The sequence below is a fragment of the Molothrus ater genome, chromosome 5 (genome assembly GCF_012460135.2).
Source record: "Molothrus ater isolate BHLD 08-10-18 breed brown headed cowbird chromosome 5, BPBGC_Mater_1.1, whole genome shotgun sequence".
NCBI classification, from domain to species: Eukaryota; Metazoa; Chordata; class Aves; order Passeriformes; family Icteridae; genus Molothrus; species Molothrus ater.
In genome coordinates, this window is record NC_050482.2 from 56,761,977 (window position 1) to 56,787,601 (window position 25,625).

Genomic DNA, 25,625 nt, shown 5'->3' on the forward strand with positions numbered 1-25,625 from the left:
TTCTTCTTTAAATTCTGTCTAGTTCTAATTAATGTGAATACATTTAATTTTATGCTTATTCTGCCTTATTTCCTGAGAACTCCATATACATTAAAAAAAGCTATCTACAATGTTATTTTCTTAATGATATCCCTCCTATGAAAACAAGAGGAAGTTATATGCAGCAGAATATTAAAAGAGAGGTTTTCAAATATATTTATCTCACTATTCATGCACATAAGCAACCCTTTTTTCAAGGAGTCTTGGGCAGATTGCTTTCTTTCTTATATTGCCCATACCTTTCATCTGAGAATCAGGCTGGATATTTTAGTAGAACAGGCTTCTTCCTTCTCTTTTTTATTTTTCTTTTTTTTTCCCCCGTAAGAATTCCAGTACATCCTGCTTCCAGCTGGGTCGGAAATACCAAAGGAACAGTCTTCCTTGGAGTATTTTGGTAGATTTGTTTCCTTTTCTGCCTGAAACAGAGCAGAACAGTGAACACAAAAACTAGAAAATGAAAACAAAGGGCTTTAAACAAAATTTTTTTCTCTTCCATATTGAGGCATTTAAATTTAATTTTGTGTGGAATACTGGCATGTATAGTCTAATGTTATTCAGAATTTATGGCTATCATAGACTATACTTGTGGAAGGAATTCTTTCAATAATATGCAAGTGCAACATAAATAACTAATCCCATATAATAAAAAATATTTTCTTGAAGCTTCTCTGGGGGGCAGGTGGAATGAGCTTTACTTTCTACTGAGTAGCATTTCTATCCTACAAATCACCACAATTTGATGGGGAAACTAAAGACATGGCAGACATGGTGATCTTATTCTTCCTTTCCTGCTAAAACGAAATCATTTTAGAACTGCCAAAATGTCTCAATCCTCAGTCTTTGGAACAGGAGCGGAGTTTTAAATTTGTATCCAAATGATTTTGATATAGAGATCAGTGAGAAATCTGATTTCTATAACTTTCCCATAACACCAGCAATATGTTTTATTCTAATGCAATGATTAAATTTGCTTGTTTCCAGCTTCTTGGGAATGTACAATCCCTCCTATGGCACTTGCATAATTTCTTTCTTTCTTTTCAGGTAAAGGATCCATCAAACTCCTACCTTTCATCAGAGGAATTCCTCAGGAATGTTTATGTCTTGGCAGTCCTTCTCTTCCTGGCACTTATCCTGCAGAGGACATTTCTGCAGGCCTCCTACTATGTGACTACAGAGACTGGCATCAACCTCCGGGGTGCCTTACTGGTGAGCAAAGATCTGCCAGGAGATTCACTAGTAACAGCTCCAGCTTTGTCCTTTCATTTGTCTCGTTCTTCATCTGAAGACTGAGCTTGAAATGATGGTTTCAGAGAAGATATGTGCTGTATTTTTATACAGAAAACTGGAAAAGTAGTGCTGGTAAACTGCTGGCACCAATTCCTTTTGCTAAAAACTAATCCCATCACTCTAACCTGTTCAAAGTTTAACACCCATAAAAACCCATGCATATGAAGACACATCTTTGTAGACAATGGGAGATAGATGAAGATCAGCAGTATCATTTTGGCTCTGCATCAGCTTTGTTCATTTGCTTATGAGTTTGCTTCTGCTGACTGTGGACAGAGCCATCTGCAGAGTGTCCTTGTTTTATGGGAACGCTGTGCATGCATCGGCAGTGATGACTCTGGATATTTATGCCCTTTAGCCCAGAGCCCTGTGGGATGGGACGGCAGTGATTCATCTGCAGGGCTGTGTCTGTAACCCCAGCATCCCTTAACCCTCTGTGAGAGCCTTGTTTATGGACTGGAGCCAGCACAGCCCAGCACGTGGTGGGGTGTAGCAGGGCTCTGCACAGACCAAGCTCCACAGGCAGCAGTAGCAATCCAGGAGCCGGAACTGATGTTTTGCCAGATGCAGCTAGCCATGGGAATATCATCTCAGCATGGAAGCTTCTTTTTTTTTTTGTGTGTGCTTTCTCTGATTGATGGAGCTGCTTCAAACATTTTCTGCCTTCTCCCAGGATAGATGGTACAGACTTGGGGATGAAAGAGCTCCTGGTTATTTCCTTTTTGTGACTCCTTTTTGTGACTACCACTTACCAAAATTGGGACCCTTAGGAGCATATGCAGCTGGTATAATTCATCAGGCATTTCTGATTAATTCGACAGGATATACTTTATTAATGAAGAAAATGGGTCCAAAAGGACAAATTATTTTTAAAACTTCCTTAGAGCTGCAGCATTTGATGATTGATCATGACTGCAAACTGGGCTCACAATATTTGCCTTTAAAATTCAGTAGATGTAAGCCCTGATTAATTTTAAAACCCTGTTAAACTCCTGCAAAATTTATGAAGACGAATGGCCAGATAATGGAGAGGAACCCAAAGGAATACATACCCACTCTGATCAAACTTCACAGCATAAATTTACCTGTCTTATCAGAAACAAGGATCTCTTTGACAGACAGTGTCACAGGAAAACAGGCTCACCAAATGCTTGTTAAAAAGGTTCTTTGGCCAATTTCTTAAATTTTGATATTTTGTTGTCATTTTTTGTTCTATTTTAGGTCTGCGTTAAGCAACAAACCTTTTAAGAGGAATTGGAGTTTTTTAAAGTCAGTTCTCTCTCTTGTGCTTTCTCTCACTCTGTCTCCATCTCTCTTTGTCTCAGGTGAGAGACTGGGAGAAGGGCTGTCCTAGGTAAAGGCTGATGATGCAGCTTGAAACACCCCACTGCTACAGTTCTTTTATAATTACATCATTTTAGTAACTTTCTTTTTTCCCCCTTTCTTACAGGCAATGATATATAATAAGATCCTGAGGCTTTCTACATCCAACTTGTCCATGGGAGAGATGACACTGGGACAAATCAATAACTTGGTTGCCATAGAAACCAACCAATTAATGTGGTTCTTGTTCCTGTGCCCCAATCTGTGGGCAATGCCTGTTCAGGTAGAGCATCCAAGTTAGGGCCTGATATCAGAGATACTCCAGCCTGACTGAGGAGAGTGCATGTCTGGGACACTGCTACAAAATCCAGAGGGGAACCTGCACTTCCCACTAAGATTAGCAAGCAGAAAGGTGCCCCAAGGGCTGGAAAGGTATCTTTCCAAGGGCCAGTGAAGAGAGAGGATTTTTTTAGCAGGATTTCCATGTCTGTGACTTGAAGAATGAGGACCTGCAATCCTTTTTCCTACTCATATTTCTTCCACTGCTGACACAAATCCACTGCTTTTATTTTGCCACCTGGCATCAGCCCTAAGCATTGTTTCTGCAGTGTCCACTTGTAACTGGGTTTTGTGGCAGGACCAACAGCAATTGAATCCTGCTCCATGACTGACATGAAAACTGACAATGCTCAGAGGAGCCCTCATCTAAGCAACTTAGTCACTGAACATACCTGCTTCTTAACAAGGCTGGTAAAGAAATGGAGGCAGATCTGTAGGTTGAGATTATTTAGCTCGAAAGAAATTTTCAAAAATGCCAATGACTTAATGACCTGAGGCATGCTAATTTTCCCTGAAGCTTGGACTCCTGTTGCCTCTTCAGAATTTTAGCTCAGGGTGTGTTTGGCATAGTCCTTACCTGGTGGTGATCCCACTGACATTAAAAAAAAAATTTAAGTGGTAGAACCAACTCTTATAGTAGATCTGTTTTGCTGAATTTCCTGAAGCTGCATCAGTAATCTATTTTATTAGTCAGTAATTACTACTACTAATGAGTTGGGTAGGGTTTAGAGTGTCAAAAAAGGCAAAAAAGGCTACATGGAAACAGAAATTAGAAATAATATATATGGTTTCATTTCACTGTTTCACATCCTGTGAAGTGGCTGGAAGTGTTGCTATCAATACTTTGAAAGTTATTTAAATGAACATGTGATCTGATTGCTATGGCTAGGTATGGTAATTTGCAGTACAGGACCCTGAAAAGCTAAATATTGCTTTAAAAATGTTAAACACCATTGATTCTTACTTCTGATGTTGTAAAATAAGAAGGGAGATTTAAAGACAGACTTGTTTAAGAGATTAAAGTATGAGATATGCAACTAATTCTCTATGCCCTCTTATCACTGAGGACATCACTCTATCCCAAAGTGGAGCTTTTAATAGAAATATTTATATAGCAGAGCTTGAATTAACTCGGGAACCAGAATCACAGGAGTCACACGACAGCCATTCCCAGGTAACCTTCTGTAGGAAGTGTTCCCAAACCCTTTGCAGGGCTAAGGCAGCATTTTCCTCCAGGGCTGCATGGTATTGATGCCCAAGCTCAGTTTGTGTCAGCCCCAGCACATCTGCTTCATGCTTCAGTGCCTGTCTGTGATGTCCCTCTGCCTGCAGTTGCACAGGGACAGTACAACACAATGCAACTGTGATCCATGACAGCCTTAAGACCTCTGAATGCTTCCAGAGTGAGGTAAGGGGCTCTAGTGTAAACAGGACTTGAGGCCAGGAGCTCTGTAAAATGCCTCTGGGCAAGCACCATCATTTTAGTGTTCCTTTAGTTTTGTGGAAACCCAGTCTGGAATTAGAACTACCAGGCACTAACACAAACTATTTAGTTAATGTCAAAAAGAAAGGCTTCTGGGTTTATTTCCCACACTTTCCAAATGTGACCTCCTGAAGTATGGGCTCAGCTGATTCCTATGAACCATTTAAGTGTTTATTAGAAGAACAAACATTTTTCTCTTGGTGTGGTTCAGGCATATTGAAATCGACTTTTTTTTTTCTTTTTTTTCTTTCTGTGTTGCTTTTCTCTTCACAGATAATAATGGGTGTGATCCTCCTCTATAACCTGCTGGGAGTGAGTGCCTTGGTTGGGGCAGCTGTCATTGTGCTCTTAGCTCCTATCCAGTACTTCATAGCCACCAAGCTGGCTGAGGCTCAGAAGAGCACTCTTGTAAGTGAATTATTTCAGTGATATTTGTGATCCAGAAATGAGAACAGGGTTTCTGGGTTCTGTTCTTCTAGTTAGTGAAAACCACTGTGTGCATTTGGATAGGCCATCCCTCAGTTGCACTGTCCGTCACTGTCTGTTTCTTGTGGCTCAGTGTCTCTTCCTTCCCCACAATTTGTCAGAAGAGAATCTCAAAAAAAGTATGTGGGCCTTGGCCTGCCTTCTCTGCTAAGAGTATTTTTAATGCAACTTGCACAATTTTGTCTGAATTCCACTCCATGGAAGGGTGTTATTCCCACATGCAGATGTTGCATTTCATGGGATGTTAGCAAACAGTGCAAAAAACTGATAAATTATAGCAGAAAAGTATTAAAGAATGTGCACAACCTCCCTCTGTAAAGTCCAGAGACATTTTACTCTCTGCCTAAGCTTTGGTATTTTCTAAAAATCAGTTGGCACTGCTGGATTATTATATATTCATATCTAAATTCTTCAGTGCTGTAAGTTTATTTTTCTGCCTCATTTAGTTCACCAGTTAGAAATGTTTTCTGCTCTTTTGTCTAATTTTTAACTTTCTTGCTGTGACCCTTGAACTTTTTAAATAAGCCTTTGATGTTTAAATTGCCAAATATTTAGAGATCCTTTTTATCTTAATATTCGATAGGCAAATTATTGATGCATGGATCTAATTGTCAGCACACTTCAATCCTGTTGAGTTGTGCCCATTTTTGTAACCTGTAAAAATTGTACAGAGGACTTATCTTTGCATCGTTTCAGAAATAATCTCACTTTCCTACTGCTCTATTCTGCCTTCCTCTGACTCGTAACATCTTTTGGATTATGATTTTACCAAAACTTACCATTACTGTTTTCTGATGAGGGGAATTTAGCTAAATACATTGATAAATATCTCACTTATTTTTACAGCTAGATCCCAGAATGATTCTTGCATCAGCAAATACACCCATTTAGGTTTCTGTCTATGGTTATGGACACCATTTCCCCTAGTGGTTGCAAATATTTTAATACCTCCAAAGAAAATGAGATTTTATATTCTTCCTCTTAGTATGGCACCTGTACAAAATCACAAATGAACAAAATTATTTTTTAAATGAATCTAACAACAGAAGTGAGGGGAAAAGAGGGTTGTCATTAAGACTACAAACAGTTATAAATTTTTTCCCTGGTTTTCTCTTGAACTGAAGGACTATTCTACTGAGAGATTAAAGAAAACCAATGAGATACTCAAAGGCATTAAGCTATTAAAGCTTTATGCCTGGGAGCACATATTTTGTAAAAGTGTGGAAGAAACGAGAATGAAAGAGCTCACCAGTCTCAAAACCTTTGCACTTCATACATCTCTTTCCAGTAAGTAACTGTGTTTATAGGGCTTGGAAAATTATCCTCTTTTTCATGTCAACATTCCTCCCAACTTCAGTTAAAGAGAGATACAGCTGTGCCTGTGACATTTTTGTCTGTGTGTAATGTCATTAAAATAAAAAGGTATGATAAATACATAGCACAGAAATTCAAAAGGATAAAATACATATTGTTGGGGTTTTTTTGCAGTAAGTTTTCTCTTACCATCATTGTGACATTACAGTTAGGAGTTGCTTTATAGTAAGGAGGCTCCAGGTAATATTGGCAGCTCTGACAGCAACAAAGATAAATTATATTTTCTTCATAAAAATTGTGTTTTCTGCAATGTAGAAGGGTTGAGTAATGTTTTAGTTGTGTTTCATATTAATTGTGCACATAATGATTTTTATCCCAGCTTAGTAGAGTGGACAAATGAGAGAATTCTATGGCTTATTTGTTGATGTGTTTAAGATCTCTGACTATCAGGGAAGGAAATTTCTTCCTGCAGACTAATTTTCCTTTGGGAATCTTAATTACTTGAATTGGAAATAACTGCATTATTTTAGTGTTTCTTATTTCCTATAATCTGATGCTTATTTTATTTCTCTTTCCCAGTTTTTATGAATGCAGCCATACCAATAGCAGCTGTTCTTGCAGTAAGATACCTTTTTTTTCAGTTTTCCTTATTAAAAAGGGAGAGGAAAGTGGGGAGAGGGGGTGTAAAAAGGAAGAAATAGCACCATTGTTATTGTAGGACCTATTCTTCAAAAAAACAGCAGATGAATTAAGGTGCCTCTGCTAACTGTAGGAGAACATGACACTGGAAGTTTTCATTCCCAGAAGGTGGATTAGTAAAACCAAAGAGAAAAATAATTTTTTACTATAAGAAAGAAAAATCATTACATCTTGAATTTTTTACAGAAAGAAAGAAAGAAAGAAAGAAAGAAAGAAAGAAAGAAAGAAAGAAAGAAAGAAAGAAAGAAAGAAAGAAAGAAAGAAAGAAAGAAAGAAAGAAAGAAAGAGAGACCATTGCAACTTGAAAGAGGACCCATTTTGAAAAGCTCTTTTTGAAAGGGATTCTGAGTGTCTTTTCTTTTTCTTTAGCAGCAAAATTAATTCCTGTTTCAAAATGCATTATGAGGCACCATTAAAGTTTTCAAGAAAGGTTACTCTGCAGTTTAAAGAGGAATTAGTTTTGCTTGTCCTCCAGGTTTAAGTCTCAGCCTCATGCACTAGAGGAACTATGCCATACTGGTCAGTAAGGAGCTGTCATAGACCAAATTTTGGGGGCAGAGTATGCTGAGTGTGTACAAGAATTGGAACATTTATGACCAGAATTCTGCATCTGTGAAAAAAAACCCCTAAGTTTTGTTAGATTCTTAATGGGTTTTTTCTGGGTTGTGTGTTTCCTGTAAATCTTAAAGTCAATTACAAAGCTGTGATCAAATGCTAGATTTTACAATGAAAATTGTAAAAATTGAAAAATTGTAAAATTTGAAAACTTTCATTCTTCAACATGTAAACCTCTTGAAATCACAGGCAAGATTTTAGAATCTATTTTGTTTTAACAGAACACACATTTCTCTAAAGTTTATCCTGATTCCCAGTGAACTTAGATTGTTCTTAGCCTTAGCCGAGCAAAATATTTTGCTTGCTGTCCTTGTTCATCTTGTTCAAGAGTCCTTGTCCTGACATGCTCTTTCCCTGATGTGACAGACCTTTGTGACTTATGCATACACCAGTGACAAGCCACTGCAGCCCGCCCAGGCATTTGCATCCCTGTCACTGTTCCACATCCTGGTCACACCTCTGTTCCTGCTCTCCACCGTGGTTCGTTTTGCAGTCAAGGCCATTGTGAGGTAAGTGGTTCTTCTCCTTCCTCCAACTCCTGAACATTCACATTCAGTACCAGAAAAAATTGTTCCTACCAGCTCACATGGAAGAGTGTTGTGAGGTAGCCCTCTGATGCTAAAGATGTGAGAGAAATAAGAGTGACCCTTCCTTTTTACTGCATGCATGACACAAAGAATCACAGCATAGGAAGGACAGAGAGCTGCTAGAGCCAGTCCAGAGCAGGATCACAAGGGGATCAGAGGGATGGAGCAGCTCTGCTGGGAGGAAAGGCTGAGGGACTTGTTCATTGGGATTGTTCAGCCTGGAGAAGAGAAGTTTTGGGGTGACCTCATTGTGGCCTTACAATTCCTGAAGGGAACCCACAGGAAAGATGGAGAGAGACTCTTGACAAGGGCTCCTGGAGTGACAGGACAAGGGGGAGTGGCTTCACACTGACAGAGAGCAGGTTTAGGTTGGATATGAGGAAGAAATTGTTCCATGTGAGAGTGCTGAGGCCCTGGCACAGGGTGCCCAGAGAAGCTGTGGCTGCCCCATCCCTGGCAGTGTTCCAGGCCAGGTTGGACAGGCCTCTGAGCAAGCTGGGCTAGTGGAAGGTGTCCTTGCCCATGTCAGGGAGGTTAGTACCAGGTGATCTTTAAGATTCCTTCCAACCTAGGCCATTCTGTGATTCTCGTTCCATTCTTTTTACAATTTCACTAACTTTGGCACTTGGGATTGATTCAGAGCTTCACTGTCCTTCCTTGGGAGGTGCTCCTCCTCTCACACTCTGACTACCCACCACCACTCTTCCATCACACTCTCTGGGCTCTTTTCAGCACTAAGGGGGTGAGAGAACCTGGTGTGAAGCTCTCTAGCAAGACCAGCCCTGCTGAATCAAGGAAGAGTAACTGGCTAAACCCTACCTCCACATAAAGTACATTGGGCTATAAGTGAGAATTTATTGATATCCTGCAACCTGTTCCAGGTATTTGTTTCTGTAAAACAGTCCAACAGAGCAGCTTCCTTCATGCTGAGCTATAGGGCACTTAATCTTGAAGGAGCAGATTGGTATAAGTTGAATTTCAGGCTTTTGGGTGTTGTGTCTATGGCCTGTATGGACAGAGTCACAGTCATAGTTTGGTTATGCAGACCTACACCCTGCCAAGATGTCCCAAGAGGTGCAAAATGACACCTGGCTGGCAGTAAAGTGTCAGATGCCAAGTACTAGCAGAATGTGGAGACAGAACTAACCTTCCAACCCAGAAACATCCTTCCTTCATGCCAAGGCTGAGGCACATTGGAAAGAAATGGTATTGCTGCTGTCACTGTCTGTTTTTAGTGGGTATCAAGAAGCAGTCAAGGGGACTTCAGGCTCCACAGCTGTCTTTTGTCAGTGCACACTGACTTTAAAAAGCAAACAAACAAAAAAATTAACAGAGTTTATTTTTATCAAAGCAGCAGCAGCAGATGGGCCACATGAGATGCTTTCCCTAGGTTGAAAATGATTTCTGAGTAGTGGAAAATCTCCAGGCTTCTCTATAAATCATCCAAGCCTCTACATCTCTGTACTATGTTTAGCATAGCCCTAATATCAAAATGGTGTGTACATTTTCCTGAACACTGCTGGCCACCCCCAGGGCAATATTTAAAGACCAGATTTGCCAAAACAAACTGCATCCTTTGTCAAACTAATTTCCTAACATCTTTCTCCCATGAACATCGTGTCCCCCAAGTGAAGGATAAAGAATGTGTGTTTGGCTGCTCCATGGCTCTATTCTCAATCAAATACATACACGTATATGTGCTTATTAGTTTTGGGATTAAGAGCTTATACTTTGGTCAGAATCTCAATTTTCTGTTTCTGTTTAGTGCCACTAAAACTTCTGAGGGTACCTCATTCAAATGCAAAATAAGGGTTGATGTGATTTTAGGTGCATGATCAAAACAAGGTCTTGTATCTTCTACAAGAAAATAAATTCTTGCTTATCCCCTTATGTAAGACTGAAATTCTGATATGGAAACATATCAGAATACACAGACAGGCTTTGAAATGGACTACTTTCTCATTTGCAGATTAATGTTCAAATCTCTGATCTGAAGGCATATGTCCTTCTGCTTTCTCAGTCTCTGGCCCAACGCACCTTGATTTTAGTTTTTGCAAGGTAATAACTTCACCATGACTGGTGTGTGATTTTGTTCATCCCTTCCCTGGAATGATGAAGACCCAGGTGCTTGCAGCACTCTGAAAGGAAGGGGGGCAGAAAGAGAGGGTCAAATCCCCCTGTGATGAAGAATGAATTGAACTTGTGTGCTGTGTTTCCCAGTAGACAATTTTAAGAGCTAAGCAAAGAGTTGCTGTGTGTCTCCGTCTCCAGGGCTGGCTGTGGCTGTGCTGAGGTGTGCAGTACCCAGCCCCTGTGTGCATGCTGTGCCTAGAAGCATGGAATCCCAGAATATGCTGAGATGGAAGGGACACACCAAGATCATTGAGTCCAGCTCCTGGCCCTGCACAGAACACCCCAGGAATCCTACCCTCTGCCTCAGAGCAGTATTCAAATGCTTCTTGCACTCTGTCAGCCTTGCAGCTGTGACCACTTCCCTGGGGATCCTGTTCCAGTGCCTGAACACCCTCTGGGTGAAGAAATTTTTCCTGATATGCAACCTAAATCTCCCTGACACAGCTTCATGCTGTTTCCTTGAGTCCTGTCACTGGTCACAGAGAGCAGAGATTGGTAGTTGCCTCTTCACTTCCCATCATGAAGAAACTGCAGATCTTTCCCTTTCCCTTCCCCTGAAGAGAAAGATGCAGAACTGCTGTGAGGTCTCTCCTTAGTCTTCTCTTCTTCAGGCTGAACAAGGCAGGTGACCTCAACTGTTCTTCATATGGTTTTCCCTCCAGACCCTTCACCATCCTCAGGACCTGCTTTAGACAGTCTCTAATAGCTTTAGTGTCTTTTTTATATGATGCAAAAGCTATGCTAGGATGCACCCACTGCCCTGGCATTTCCAGAGGATGTAGGTGGGTGAATTACTTATTTCTGCACCCTGACTGCAATGGCCTGAGAAAGGCACAGAAGAGATAAGCCTGCCAAGAGGGAAACCATTCCCACGGAGCTCCCTTGGCACCCTCATGACTTGCTCTGCTCTTCATTCCCAGCTACCAGTACAATGCTTAATTATATTCATCTGTCCTTCCACACACATAAATCTTCATTTGCCATCAGGGTGGCAGATGAAAGTATCCCATGAACTTCTTCTGGAACATTTCTGATAAATCCTGCTGGCGTGACTGCACAAAAAAGGAAATGTATTCGTGGAAACCTGGGTTTATGTAACTCACTGTCCTCTGTTTTCTTTCAAGTGTACAGAAGCTGAATGAGTTTCTCCTGAGTGACGAGATTGGAGATGACAGCTGGAGAGGGGGGGACAGCTCTGTACCTTATGAATCCTGTAAGAAGCACACAGGACTTGTAAGTTCTGCTTTATGACCCTGAATTTCAAAGCAAAAAGGCCATATAGCCCCATACCAACCCTATACCAGCCAGTGGCCAAGCTGACAGAGCCTGGGACATTTTATTCCTAGCCTGGCTTTAATATTGACCAGTTTTGCCTCTTTTATGTCCCAGTCTCTGTGTTTTTATGATATGAAGGGTCCCCAAACACACTTAAGCATTGCTGAAGTGTCAGTAGTAAAAAAAAAAGCAACCTAAACCAACCATAATACACCAACATATTTAAATATTACTAAAATTCAAGCTTCTTTGTTTATATAGAAGGCCCAGGAGGATATCTTGTGGTTATGGGGTTTGTACTGTTTGTTGCCCATACAATCAATCTGGGCATCCTTAGGGAGGAACAATTCTTGCTTTGGGAAATTCAGAATTAAAGGTGGAAAAAAACAACACCAAACTTTTTGAAATAGGAATTAATTCCAAAATGTTCTTTCTGGAGTACTAAACATAGAGTTGATTTGAGTAAAATTTGAAGACAAAAAACTACAATGAAGATGATTTGGGAAAAGGTGTTTTTTCATTTTGACATTTTTCTAAAGCTATATATTTCAACAGATTCAAACTGACTGTACAATTTGAAATGTGACTGAAACTTGAAGACAGAAACAGAAAGAAAGGATTAGCACAAAATAAATTTTATTTTAGCTTGCCAACCTGAAACAACACCTTTCTTGTTTTTCTGGGCTAACAATGATAATAAAAGAAACAAAAATGAGATTGTTTCAGCTTTTATTTTATTTGTCCTGTCCACCTTTTGTTTAGTCCTATAGAGACTGTAGATGATGGGGAGAGGGTTTGAGAGGGATGGTAGAGACGAAATTTGGGATGGTTATGCATGGGAAGCAAAAAATCCCAATATTTTCTGTGATTCAGATAAGAGTGTTTAAAACATGTAAAATGTGTGCATGACAGCGTTGTATCTGTATTATCACATATTGATCTATATTATCACATATCACTGGCTGCTTCTTCTGAGCTGGAATGGTGGTAGGAAAGGGAATGGATTGTTTGCTTTACAGGGCACCAGATGCTGTCTTCTCATGAGGATTCCAACTTCTCTCCTGTTTTCACTTCTCTCTGTGCAGCACACCAAGGCCATCAACAGGAGGCAGCCCCTGAGGTATCAGCTCGAGGGCTACGAGCAGCCAGCCAGGAAGCAGACACGGCCCGTGGAGATCGATGATGTGGCCATTAAGGTGGTTTGGAAAATGTTTTCCTTCATGAAAATAGGGAGCAGGTCCTCCTGCAACAGCACCCGATGTTGCCCAAGTGCTGTTGTTACTTCAAATTTTCCATAGCAAGAGCAAGTTTAATAAGTTAGCACTCTAGAAAAATTTACAGTGAGAAAAGTGAGCTTCAGACCAGTTTTTACAGTTATTTCATGTCTTCTCAGGAAACAAAGAGGTATCATGAATCTGATGTCCAAGTCTTTAGTCTCATATTTGACAGAATGAAAGTATTTGGTAAATAGACCTCAACTCAAGATCCTCCCTTTCTTGCCTTACATACATTATGTACATTTGTGTATTTATCTTTTCTTACTCACAATTTTTGGGGGTTTGGCAATCCTTACAAACTTATCTTACTTTTATCTCTGTGTGTACAACCATACCACACCGTGTTCATTAATCACAGATTTATTTTATGAAGGTATTTTAAATCTAAATTAATAATTCTAATTTTTCCCCTCCTGTGTTTAAATGTCTGATTTGTGGTAATTGTTTTGTAGGTGACCAATGGATACTTTTCATGGGGAAGTGGTTTAGCTACACTGTCCAACATAAACATTAGAATTCCAACAGGTAGGATGAAAGCACACCTTAAACATGAAATATATAATGTCAAATTGTTATTTATTCCACTTCTTGAAGTTTTGAAGTGCACAAAGGTACACATTTAGAATTTTATAAGAAAAAAATAGAGTTTAAAGTGTATACAAGGTCATGAGCTGTATTGTTATATAATAATATCATTAGATAAACTTTGTGGCTTTTATATCTCTATATAGTTTATATAGTTTTATAATAGCACAAACCAAGTCGAGAGTTAGAATAAACATGAAAAAATGGTTGAAAAAAATATAATTATTATTTTTAATAGAGAAATTGAATAAAAAAGAAAGAGGCAGAACTCCAGACTCATTCAAACCAAGGATACATCTAACTCAGTATTATTTTCAGCAATACTCATATATTATACTTTTCCTGCCATTTATCAACATTACAGTCTTCCAGTTCACAACTATTTTCATTCAGAAGATGGAGTTTTTCTGTCAAGAAATCCTTAATTATTTTGTTTCACAACTAATTCCTCTTTATCAGGCTGAGTTCCTGTAATTCCTTGCATCCTCAATGTCTTTGGCTAGGGATTCCACAGGTTTACAAAATGCTGGTTTGCTTTGGAACACTTGCATAGCAAGTGTGAAAAGCAGCAACTATTTTTTTTTTATTATTAATAATAACAACAATAATTTTTTGTTGTTGCTGATAATGCTGTAATATTCATAACACTGTCTTCTGGCATTTCATGTTACTAAATAGTCTTATGCTCTATTTTGATCTCCTATCAAGGGCTTTGTTTTAAAATGGAATATTACTTTAGGTTGCTGTCCAATGGTGATTTAGTAATCCCCAAGCCTGTATGATTTGTTTCCATGTAGCATTAAGTGTCACCAGCAGAATGTCTGTGCTCCAGGAGTTTACAGTCTGAGGCCATGGGTTCACAGGCTGGGTGAGCCAGAGTTTGCCTCCTTTGGAAGGAATAAGACCCTTGGCTCCCAACTGGAGAGAAGCTTAACTGGAAAATTTCCAATATCTAAAGGAGGGCTACAAGAAAATGGAGAGAGACTATTGACAAGAGCCTGGAGTGACAGGACAAGGGGCAATGGCTTCACACTGCCAGAGAAAAGGTTTAGATTGGATATGAGGAAGGAATTGTTCCCTGTGAGGGTGGTGAGGCCCTGGCACAGGGTGCCCAGAGAAGCTGTGGCTGCTCCATCCCTGGAAGTGTTCCAGGCCAGGCAGGATGGGGCTCTGAGCAAGCTGGTCTAGTGGAAGGTATCCCTGCCCATGGCAGGGGAGTGGAATGAGGTGATCTGTAAGGTCCCTTCCAACCCAAACATTCTGTGAATCTATGAAATGCACTCACCAGCACAATTAGTGAGTTCAATCAGTGTACAGGAAGATCTGAGAAGAACCATTGTCATTGCAGAGTAGGACTGGAGGTAGGAAAGTGTCTCTGTGGGGGTGGAAGGGGAAGTACAGCAAAGCAGAGAAGAGCAATGGGCCTTCTTTCAGTTTATTTACTAGATTGGCCCAAATTCATTTCAGTTAATTTATTAGATTGGTCCAAATTTTCATGAAACTCCAGGCTGAATAATCACTCCCCATCATATATTGTTTGACCCTAAATAACTTTCATAAGTTCCATAAAACAAATGTTAATATAGGTAAGAGCAAAAGTCTCATTCCTTTGGGGATTAGTGTGTTACTGCAGTCCATTAATGTTTCCATAGATGAATATGTACAATATTGCCCATTAAGTAGTGGATGCTAAAATAATTATTTAATCATTTTGGGTGCTTGGGAGCTGAATCTAGCTGGGCCTTGTGAACTGTTTTTTTTTTTTTCTTTTTAAAATGTGTTTTGTTGTTTTTACTATTATCATAGGTCAGATGACAATGATTGTGGGCCAAGTTGGCTGTGGCAAGTCTTCACTTCTCCTTGCTATATTGGGAGAGATGCAGACCCTGGAGGGAAAAGTTCACTGGAGCAAGTATGTTTATATAGCTATTAATTGCTGTATTCATTTAAGGAGGAGGCTGAGATTTGCTGTGAGAAATGTAAACTTCATGCCTCAGAACTGCATGTTGAGTGATTACCATCACCCAGATATTCTCTGGAATGCATCACCTGCAAACTCAGGAGGTATTTTTCACTGTTTTATCATGTGCAGAGCAGAGTGCCTCAGGAAGGGAGAGAGGCTGGTCTGGTGATTAATATCTAATATATTGGCCTAGCAAATGACCTGGAAAGAAAGCATAGGCTATTCCTTTTATCAAATAGGCTTCAGTACTCACTATAATTGAAGGCACATCGGTCACATCGGTCCTGTACCCACCAGTGAAAGTGTGGAGCTTCTACAGCCCAGTGGGATCTGTGGGGTGCCAGCCTAAAGGAAAGGATGTATTTCTACTCACAGCTGCAGCTACTGCTGGCAGAAAAAAAAAAAAAAAAGAAAAAAAGAAAAATTACATGTGAGCAATGCTTTTTTCCTTCCCTGGTACCCACCCAAGCCTCACCTATGGAACAGTGTCACTCTTCAAAGTGATACACTCAAAAACAGCCTGAGCACACCAAACACCTTAAAAGTAAAGGCTGAGCAAAAGCTGTTTCTGAAAGGAGAACTGCCCATGAGGTCAGGCCTGGGATTCAGAACCAGTGAATGAGAACTTCCCACAGAAATGAAGTGGGGCAGCAAGCACTCTTCAAGCCAAGGCAGAGACAGTAGAAGTGATGTGCTGTAACCCCAAGACTTGTTCTTTGGTTTTAAAGATCAGTTCTGTTTCTTTAAAACTATCAAGCCAACCTCCTCTCAATTATCTTTTTGCTGAGAAAAGAGGGAATTTTGTCACAGAGACAAATATTGTGTTGCCCCCTTCCTTGACTTGTAACCTCCTTTGTCATACTTTTCTTACAGCAATATTGTAAACTGGATGTTTTTTGCTTTTCCTGTGATAGTATCCATGGCATTTTTGCTCTCTAGCTATTCTTCACTTTCTGCTATTCTAAACATATGATCTCATTGGAGTAGCAGGTACAGCTGAAGCCAAGGCTACACTAAATTTAGTTTAATTATATATGAATTTAGGCTTTGAAGGAAGAAGAAGATGTGACCTATTCCAGTTAATTTCTTTGAGACATGCAATGAAGGGTTTTATACCATAATCAGGCATTGTTTTTCTCAGTAGTTTAAAAAAAATAAAAGGGATAAGTAGAATGTACCTTGAAATGATTCTCACAATTGTTTTGAAAGAAGTATTTGAGAAAGACTCAGATTTTTCGTAGATAAAGATATGGAACCTTGGAAAGATTAGAAAAATGAGAAATCTTAGAAACATAATAGTTACAGCTTATGAAATGTTTTGTAATTATGAATTGTGAAAAAAATTAAGTTTAATATTGCTCAAGAGATAGAATCATGCTGTCAGTTGATTAACAGTCTGTATATCACCACAACACCAAGAAACTCAGGTTCTATCCAACACCTCAGACTTTTTTCCTTGCACACTATAATTGCGATATAGCTGATGCAAACATGGTTATATTTTGCTGGTAATTTCAGACTGCCTGGCAGACAGATGAATACAGAAGGAGACTTCAGGTATTTAACTAAGTGGCTCCTGTATTTTGTAAAACCATAATAAAGGTCCTATTTACTCTTTTAAGTCCCTTTCCATGTGATTCTCCATGCATGACTAACGCAGCTACTGATCCAGGGATGAAATGCAGGCTAGGTGAATTCCTTTACAAATTCAGCTGTAACAACACAGTAATTGTAAGCATGGATAAGATTGCAGCCCCAGTTATATTGGGACAATCCTGCAAGGCATCACTGGGATTCAAATGCCCTGTTGCTGTGGAGGCTGACTGCTGTGAGAGCTGTGTGTCCTGCTGCCAGGGTTGTCACTGCCTTGGCATCCCAGGGAAATAAAGCATGGCCATGTATCTTTCTGTAAAAGATCTTGGCCAGGGCAAATCTTATGGGCTGGGTCTCAGTTTTTCCCACTTATATGAGACATGGCCCAGAAATGTCACATCCTTAGACATAGAGCTGGGTTTTTGTTTTCCTAGTGAGCAATCAGCTTGAGAAGCTTGTTAGACACTGGTGCATGGGGCTGTCTGGGTGTAGTCATTCAGCCAAGCCTGTTTCAGATGAGAGTTATTTATTAATAAGTTATTTCTTAATAATTTGTGGGAATCATGCAGAGACAGGTATTCCCTTCATGCACATCAAGCCAAACAATCTTCTCAAACTGCCAAGCCAACAGGGGCTAAGTGGAAACTTTCACTTGCTATGTGTTTTTTTTCTACATTGAAATGGTTTCTGTGCAAACAGCTTGTTGCATACTAAATGAAAAGCTCAGGAAACACAAGAACTGTTAAATAGATCCTCAAAAATGGCCTGTTTTGTCCTCAAGTATTCAGAAGGATGTGACAAATATTAGGAAAAGTCAGTGCTCCCCTCAGAAAGATTGCCAAGAGCAACACTCGCCCAAAGATTACAACCACAGGAGCTCACAGGAAACACTGAAGAGCATAATGAGCACTGGAGGGATAAAAAAATCATCCATACAAAAGTCAGTGGCCAAAACCAGCAGAACTACCAGTTCTGGTTGCAGGCACAAGTCTAAATTTCTCAAAACTCCTGTATGGAATTTGTGTAGATGCTTGGTCCTCATCTTGCCTCAATTTCCTGCCTATATTAGCAGAGGCAATGGTTCATTCTGTGGCTACAGGGGTATTCCAGAGATTTTGTGCATCTTCCTTCTCCTCCCTCATTACTTTGTAGAATGAGGGAATCAGGGCCTGCTCAGACATGCTTTAATCTGTTTTAAAATATTATGAGTTACCATAAAAGTGTCTAAACCACAACAAGAGGTCTTTTTTACTTTTCCTAACACCTTGATTTCGATTGATTTTTTTTGTTGTTGTTGTTTGTTTCTTCATCTTATATATTCAAAATCCTATAAAAATGATTGATTAGTTTGGCCCTTCCTACCATTTCAGACTTGAACTTACCACACCCCATTATGGGCAATATGCATATTTTATAGTACAGCTAAAAATCAGTATAAATAGCCACATTACAATAAATAAATGAACTAGAGGAAATAAATGCTAATCCCGTCAGGCAAATAAAATACCCTTTTTAGAAATCTCAGGAGCTTCAATTTCAGCCCACTCCCATGCCCTACAATCACATCACTCTCAGATTCAGCAGAGTAATAAAGTATAAAACCAAATACTTAATCCCCTTGTTTGTGAGAGTCCCAGCTCCCTAAAGGTCTTCTCTGTGTTTATTCATGGGATTATTGGTAAATGTGGGTTCTCACAGAAATCTCATTCATAATTTGGCAGAATGAAAGTCCATTTGTCAAGCTAAGCTGGGAATGAAATTTCTAACCAAGGAAAAAGGGTTTAAGAAACAGAGCTCCTAAAATTAGTCCTTACCCGTTGAGAAAGTCTGTTTGGTTATCATGGCAAGCAGATGAAATCTGGCATGGAATTGCAAGGAGTCTTGCAAGGCTTGTGCCCAGTTTTTGTTGACTTGTAGTTCAGAAGGTGCCCCCAAACTTATACCTGAAAGCATTTTCTCTTTATCACTGCAGTGCTCTCCTAATAAAAGTTTGGAGTCTTGAACAGAGCAAGTTTAGGGTTTCTTCTTCTTGTTTGCCTTCACCTAATTTCCAGTCCCTTTTCAATCTCTTCTTAGATTTCATCTTTGGCTTTCTTGTGACTTTTTTTCCATTGTAAAGAAGACAGGAAGCTTCTGCTAAATGAGAGACCAAGTTTTAGTGAGGGACTGTCTGTTTTGAGCCTCAGTGTGTGGCTCTCTGACACTTCTGAGACTTATGTCTCAGGTGCTCTGATGCAGCACCTTCTCTGGCAATTGGTGTATGAAGAAAACACAGACTGTGCATTTTAGGAAGCCTGAATTATCCAAGTCCTCAGAAAGCTGATGTGCAGCACAGAAAACAACATCTCAGTTCGGGCATTTTGGGAAGATGCTTAATCCATGAGTCTGGCATTCCAAGGACTCTGCTTGATATTAGAATTTTTATGCTCTTTCTAGACTTGGATAGCCTGCTAATGATTGCAGCTGCATTTACTGGTATCCCAGCAGTCAAGCAGTCATTTCTGTCTCAACATAAAAGTGTTTCATCTGGAGTGTTCATAGGCCTGAGAGAAGGGGATTTGTTTGTTCATGGCTTTTTTTTTTTAAAGTCAAGAAAATAATATTTTAGCATGAGTTTTCTACCCCCTTCCAATGCCTGTTTCTATTTACCTGGTATAATCTCTTTTAGGTTTTGCACTTTGCAGTGATGCATCTCCATGCCTGGAATGAGCATCATTGCTGGTCCAAAACCACTTTCCCTGCCATTCCAGGCTCTTGGGACTGTTAAAAAGTCAATTAACAAAAAGAGGGAACTGCAAAATCATTCATGTCATTGCTAATATTTGAATGTTCTTCAGAATCTATTTCTTAAGAATATGATCCTTAAGAAGTGGAGGATGACAAGGAAAACCTACATGTTGCAGGGCTGTGCACAGCTTTATGCAGTCTTAGTGCTACAAAGAGATTCAAAATCTGTTCTGATTCTACAGTGTAGCTGCAAAGCTCATCTTTACTCCAGGGGAAATTTGACATCACTTATCAACTTCTGCAGGCCACTGGCAGAACTGTGTGGAGAAGCTAACTTATTGTTTGCCATGCAATATTAATATTTTAATTTTTAATAGGTTTTATGATAAAATTTTAATTTTAAATACATTTTCTAACAACATAATTTGCCTATTTAGCCACTATGCCTTGTAGATACGAAACTGTCACATTTCAAGAAGTATTATGGTTTTGCTTACACCTTGTTTGTTTTCCCTTCAAGAACATAAAAACCCAGACTTATGTTGAGTTCTTAAAGTATGTCATTAACTCCAGGTTCACTGTGTGTAAAACTAGCACAAAATGTTATTCTTTATATTTCCTGCTTACTAAATGTCATTTACCATAACTTACAGTGTAAATGAAACTGAACCTTCTTTTGAAGCATCCAGAAGGTATTATTTCTTTTCTAGTGTATCATAAAACAATCATTAATTTCTTCAGAATTTCCCAAAATCCTTGTCTTTGTGCTCTTAGGCCATCTTCATGTTTCCTTACCATGTTGATAATTGTTTCCTGTGGGATTAATTGATAGACTGTGCAAATCCAGTGGATCCCACACTTCTCCAGCCAGTGAACCATTACCTCTGTCTCTTTGTCTGAAAGATGCCCAGCTCCCATCTGACCACAGTGGGAGTTCAGTGTGCTCCTTGCTATGCAAGGCAGAATCTCTAGGTATGAGGCATCATTAGGTGTCTCCTCCCACATGTTCTTGTGTATTCTGTCCAGCACTGGGTTCCCCATGGTGCCTAACCTGGGATGGGATGGAGCAGGGCACAGAGGGAGCCAGATCAGCTCCAGCTGAAGCCAAGCAGGGACTCTACCCCTGGCTCCAGGTTTAAAAGAAGGACAAGCTCCACTAAAAGTATGTCGTAAATGAGAGAGAAGTAGTGGCACACAGAGCTGTGGTTGGGAGCCACACCATGATTTGCTGCCCCATAATCTTGAGGATGTATTTCATACAAGTGCATATGAATGGCTAAAACTCCTGGAAGTTTTGGGATATTGCTGACAGCTTCTAACCAGCTGTTTCTCCTGCCTTAGCACCCCTCTCTCAATAGTAAATCCTACATACTTACAAATGAAGCTAAGCAAATGTTTTGGTGGAAGCAATACCATCAAAGAGACAAAGCAAAGGAACCTCATTGTGGCCATCCAGAACCAGCATGGAGCCTAAAGAAAAGATGGAGAGAGACTCTTTACAAGGGCCTGGAGTGACAGGACAAGGGGAATAGCTTCACACTGACAGAGAGCAGATTTAGATTGGATATTAGAAAAAAATTCTTTATTGATGTGTAGTAAGGCCCTAGCATAGACTGCTCAGAAGCTGTGGCTGCCCATCCCTGGAAGCATTCAAGGCCAGGTTGGATGGAGGTCTGAGCAAGCTGGGCTAGTGGAAGATGTCTCAGCCCATGGAAGGGGTTGGAACAAGATGATCTTTAAGGTCCCTTCCAACGCAGGCCATTCCATGATTCTATAAGTGTTCAGATCCATGAGCTGGTACCAGTTCACATCTCCTTCCTCACATCACCTTGGGCAGCTCAGAAAAATTTCTGAAAGTACCTGACCATTTTTGCTGCTGTACCTTGGAAAAACAGACAGAAGTAAAGAACATTCATGCCCCTATAGACAAATGTCAATAGGCATTTAGACACATTTAAGGTATGTCTAATAAATCCTTGGGAGGCTACCCCTGATTTCTTCCCAATCTGGATTAAACTGCCCTCTTTTCCAATATCATTGAGGATCTAATAAACTGAAAGGAAAAAAAGTATTCACTGAGAAAAAAGTATTTATATGTTTGGCCACATAAAATAATCTCACACTTCAGAAAGCAACAAGTGTGCCAATGCCATTTGAACAGTGCCTTTTCTGTTTGTGTTTTCATGTTAGAGAAAATAATGCCAAATAACTATTCCTGTGAGAATTTAATATTTCTAGTATAATTTATAATTTGCTTTTGTATTTGAATTGCAATTACTAGATTGAGGTAGGTACCAGCTTTTTATAGTAGAATAAAGTGCAACCCAGAGTGTAGATTTGGCCATCAGGGGAGAGAGTGGGTGCTGTTCTAACAAAAGCATTGAATTTAAAATTCTTCCCTTCTTTTTGTTTTGCTAATGCATTTCCCTGTGTTTTTTCTGAATGCACATTCATGAAATTAACTTTAAAAAACTTGATTATCAGGCATTTTATAGGGTGAGAGCTTTGTTTATTACTAAAACTCTGTGTCTGTCTGCAGTAGGAACAGGTACTCCGTGGCTTACGCAGCTCAGAAGCCATGGCTGCTCAATGCCACCGTGGAGGAGAACATCATCTTTGGCAGCCCCTTTAATAAGCAGAGGTAAATATCCACCTCCTTGCAAAAACACCTGGCAGCTCCATTTAAACAGGCTTTTTGGCATCTTCTGGAGGATGTTTGTAGATTCTGGAAAATATCAATCAGTGAATGCTAAACCTGTGGTGGATTTAGCTGACCTGACTCCGAGGAAGGTTTCTGGTTTAAGCCAGGATGCTCCTCTAACCAGAGCACATGTCCAAGATGTTTGTGAGAAATCCCACAGTGGCAGTGGCTCTCCATAGAATATAGCTGAAGCCATATGTGTCATTTCCAAGGTGAGATAAATCCCATCTCTGGAGACTACTTATGCAATTTTCTTTTGTTTAATGGAGCCCAAGGTTGCCAAAGGACTCTGAAAACAGGGATTCTAGGCATGTTTCCACTGAGTTTATGTGCTAATCTTGCTGTGATCAAGTTACTGGAGCAGCCACTTTCCAAAAACAGCATTTATGAAGATGTGGTGTCTCCAGGGAATGGCCTTAATTCTTCCTTTAGAAATACAGGAGAAGGAAGTGTGAAAGCCGAGGAGCACAGCTTCTATTGTGCCTACCCAGCACCTGCTTCTTTCAGCCTTCTAAAAGGTCAATTAAGAAATGTGGAAAAAGTGACTGGACTTAAGGAAAACAAATTGCTGATGTTTTCAAAGGCAACACTCGCTCTGTTTTCAGTTACTGAAAATACACCCAGTTGCTCTCAGTCTGTGCTGTGTTAAGATGTATGACTCCATTCTGGCTTGATAAAACCTAACCATGACCCAATGCCTCAAAATCCAGAAAAGCACCAAAATTTCAGGGATCAGATTCTTCAGCCACTGCATCCATCAGCTTGTTTCACTAGCTTCAAAGGGGCAAGGCTGAATTTCAGCACTCATATAGTCTGATCCCAGCTGCTCATCAGCAGATCACCTGCTACAGACCCAGAAATCTCAGCAAAAAAATTTCAAAATTTTGCAAGTGGTTTGCTAGTTCTGGTAAGACCAGAAGCACTGTAAGGATCCTTTGTCCTGTAACATCACTCCAAAGAAAATGAAGAGGCACTTAAAGGGGGAGAATAAAAACTCAATGGAAAATGTCTTCAAACACTCTGGAGTCCAACCAAACAACTCCATGATAGGGAGGAATGTATTCAATAATTTACATAATTAAAAAGCAGTCTTGCCAATAAAGGCTTCTAATAAAGATGTAATTTTTTTACAATGCTTCATTTACTCTAGGATGCTCTAGGATTATTTCTCAATAGTCATTTTGCCCTACTTATTTTTACAATTACCCAGCCATCACAGAGCAATAAAAACTTTGTGGTGACATCTACCTGGAGGTTTTTGTGTTAGCAGAGTGAGTGGCTGGGTAAACAATTGCAATGACCACGTTGTTTTTCCAGGTACAAGGCTGTTACAGATGCCTGTTCTCTGCAGCCTGATATTGACTTACTGCCATTTGGTGACCAGACAGAAATTGGAGAAAGGGTAAATAGTGTGAATGCTTTAATCTCTGCTTGGTCTTTATATTAAGAAGACACTCCCTTATGTTACTCAGACAGTTCTAGTCTGTATTGGGCTGCCAGACAGGTAAATAATTGTTATTCACCAAGGGTTACTACCCAAAAATTTGAAGTCTCTTCAGTTTCTTCAGCTATTTCTCAAATGGGATTTCTTGACCAAAGTCTCCCATATTTTGCTTGCAGAATTTGATGCTGGTATTGATTACATTTTCAATCTAAAAAGCCTACTGTGCTCAGAGCAGCTCTTCATAATTTACACTTGCCCATGAATAATAACTTTTCTTCTGATATTATATGAGGACTATTCTTGTTTATCAATAGAATCAGCATTTTAATGAAGTTTTTTATTTACTATAAACTCTATAATTGTAAAAAATCACATTTCCAGGCCTGTTATAATGTTTATTCAAAGATGTCTATTTCTGATCCATTTGAATAATTAGGGGATTAATTTAAGTGGAGGCCAACGACAGAGAATCTGTGTAGCTCGAGCACTCTACCAGAACACCAACATTGTCTTCTTGGTAAGATTTTTCTTTTTCACATGGAGCATGCAAAGTTAGTAATAAAACTGTAATTCCATATATTTAGTTTATATTTAGAAGACCTATGGGGACCTGTATTCAACTCTAAAACCAAACTATAGAGAGGCAGCATCAAAACATCCTGGGAGACTGATGAAGGTGGGAATTTCTGCACAGATTTACACTGGAAGAGTGGAACAGATTGTCTTAACTCCTTGCTTTCAGTGGTGACCTACTATCAGCACAGTCCCAGAGAAATCAGCAGGATTACTGATAAGGAGCCATAATGAACAGTCTGAGGGCTCAGCATTCTCCTGCAGAGTCCTGTGGAGTTGGACAGCCTTTCCCATCTCTGATAATACTTTCAAGGCATATTAGGAATTTCAGGAGGTTCATGAAGAGGCTGTTTGAGCCTTTTCAAAATTAAGGAGAGACTTCTTGAAGAAAAAGCGTTTACATATTGACATCCTCCTTATCTGAATGTTGCCTTATTTCCAGCCACACTCACTCACTGTAAAGACCAAGCACATCTGTAGTTTACTTTGGACGAAATGAGAAGAGTTGCTAACTCTGCTTTAATTTTCCTGTGCCAGTTTCACACCAAAGTTGGACCCAAGTTTGGCTTTAGATCCGGGCATTTTCAAATTTGGATGGGAAATTTCAGTTCTGGTGTTCCTGCACTCTGTCAGTGAGGCACCAGCACTACACACACTACACACCAGACACAAGAAATGAAACTGAGTCCATTGCTGTGAACTGAAGAGCAGTGGATTCCAGCTCACTGGAGCACAGCCCTCTGACTGGGCCCTAGTCACTAGAGAGAGATGGTGCTTCCTATTTTAAAAATACTATTTCAGGAATACACCTCACTTTTGTATCCTGTTCTAATATTTTTCTATATGATATGGTTGCAGGATGACCCATTCTCTGCACTGGACATTCACTTAAGTGATCACTTAATGCAGGAAGGGATTTTGAAGTTTCTGCAAGAAGACAAGAGGACTCTTGTTCTGGTGACACATAAATTACAATATCTGCCGCATGCTGACTGGGTAAGAGAAGACGTACCAGGGGAAAATTTGCTAAGGATGATTGCCAGAAGCAGGCATCAGGATGTTATTGAAAAATTGAAAAATTCCCAGCAGAGTTGAAGTTTTATTCAGAGGCTTGCTACTCTAAGCAGTCTCGACAATTCCTGAAGTTAACACCATAACATTTAATGGGATTATTGCTTTTCT

The 25,625-nt window shown here is 39.8% G+C and overlaps 1 protein-coding gene across 1 annotated transcript in view; it reads left to right on the forward strand.

The window, feature by feature from the left end:
- Positions 1 to 25,625, forward strand: part of ABCC9 (ATP binding cassette subfamily C member 9) — a 62,557-nt gene that overhangs the window by 12,920 nt on the left and 24,012 nt on the right. The window contains exons 8-23 of the mRNA XM_036404972.1: positions 1,081 to 1,245; positions 2,777 to 2,932; positions 4,745 to 4,879; positions 6,082 to 6,244; positions 6,851 to 6,891; positions 7,952 to 8,094; positions 11,430 to 11,538; positions 12,666 to 12,776; positions 13,310 to 13,382; positions 15,249 to 15,354; positions 16,924 to 16,962; positions 20,379 to 20,417; positions 22,265 to 22,366; positions 23,744 to 23,828; positions 24,307 to 24,387; positions 25,302 to 25,439. Of these exons, the coding sequence (XP_036260865.1) occupies positions 1,081 to 1,245; positions 2,777 to 2,932; positions 4,745 to 4,879; positions 6,082 to 6,244; positions 6,851 to 6,891; positions 7,952 to 8,094; positions 11,430 to 11,538; positions 12,666 to 12,776; positions 13,310 to 13,382; positions 15,249 to 15,354; positions 16,924 to 16,962; positions 20,379 to 20,417; positions 22,265 to 22,366; positions 23,744 to 23,828; positions 24,307 to 24,387; positions 25,302 to 25,439 (1,686 nt within the window). The remainder of the gene's footprint in view (positions 1 to 1,080; positions 1,246 to 2,776; positions 2,933 to 4,744; positions 4,880 to 6,081; positions 6,245 to 6,850; positions 6,892 to 7,951; positions 8,095 to 11,429; positions 11,539 to 12,665; positions 12,777 to 13,309; positions 13,383 to 15,248; positions 15,355 to 16,923; positions 16,963 to 20,378; positions 20,418 to 22,264; positions 22,367 to 23,743; positions 23,829 to 24,306; positions 24,388 to 25,301; positions 25,440 to 25,625) is intronic.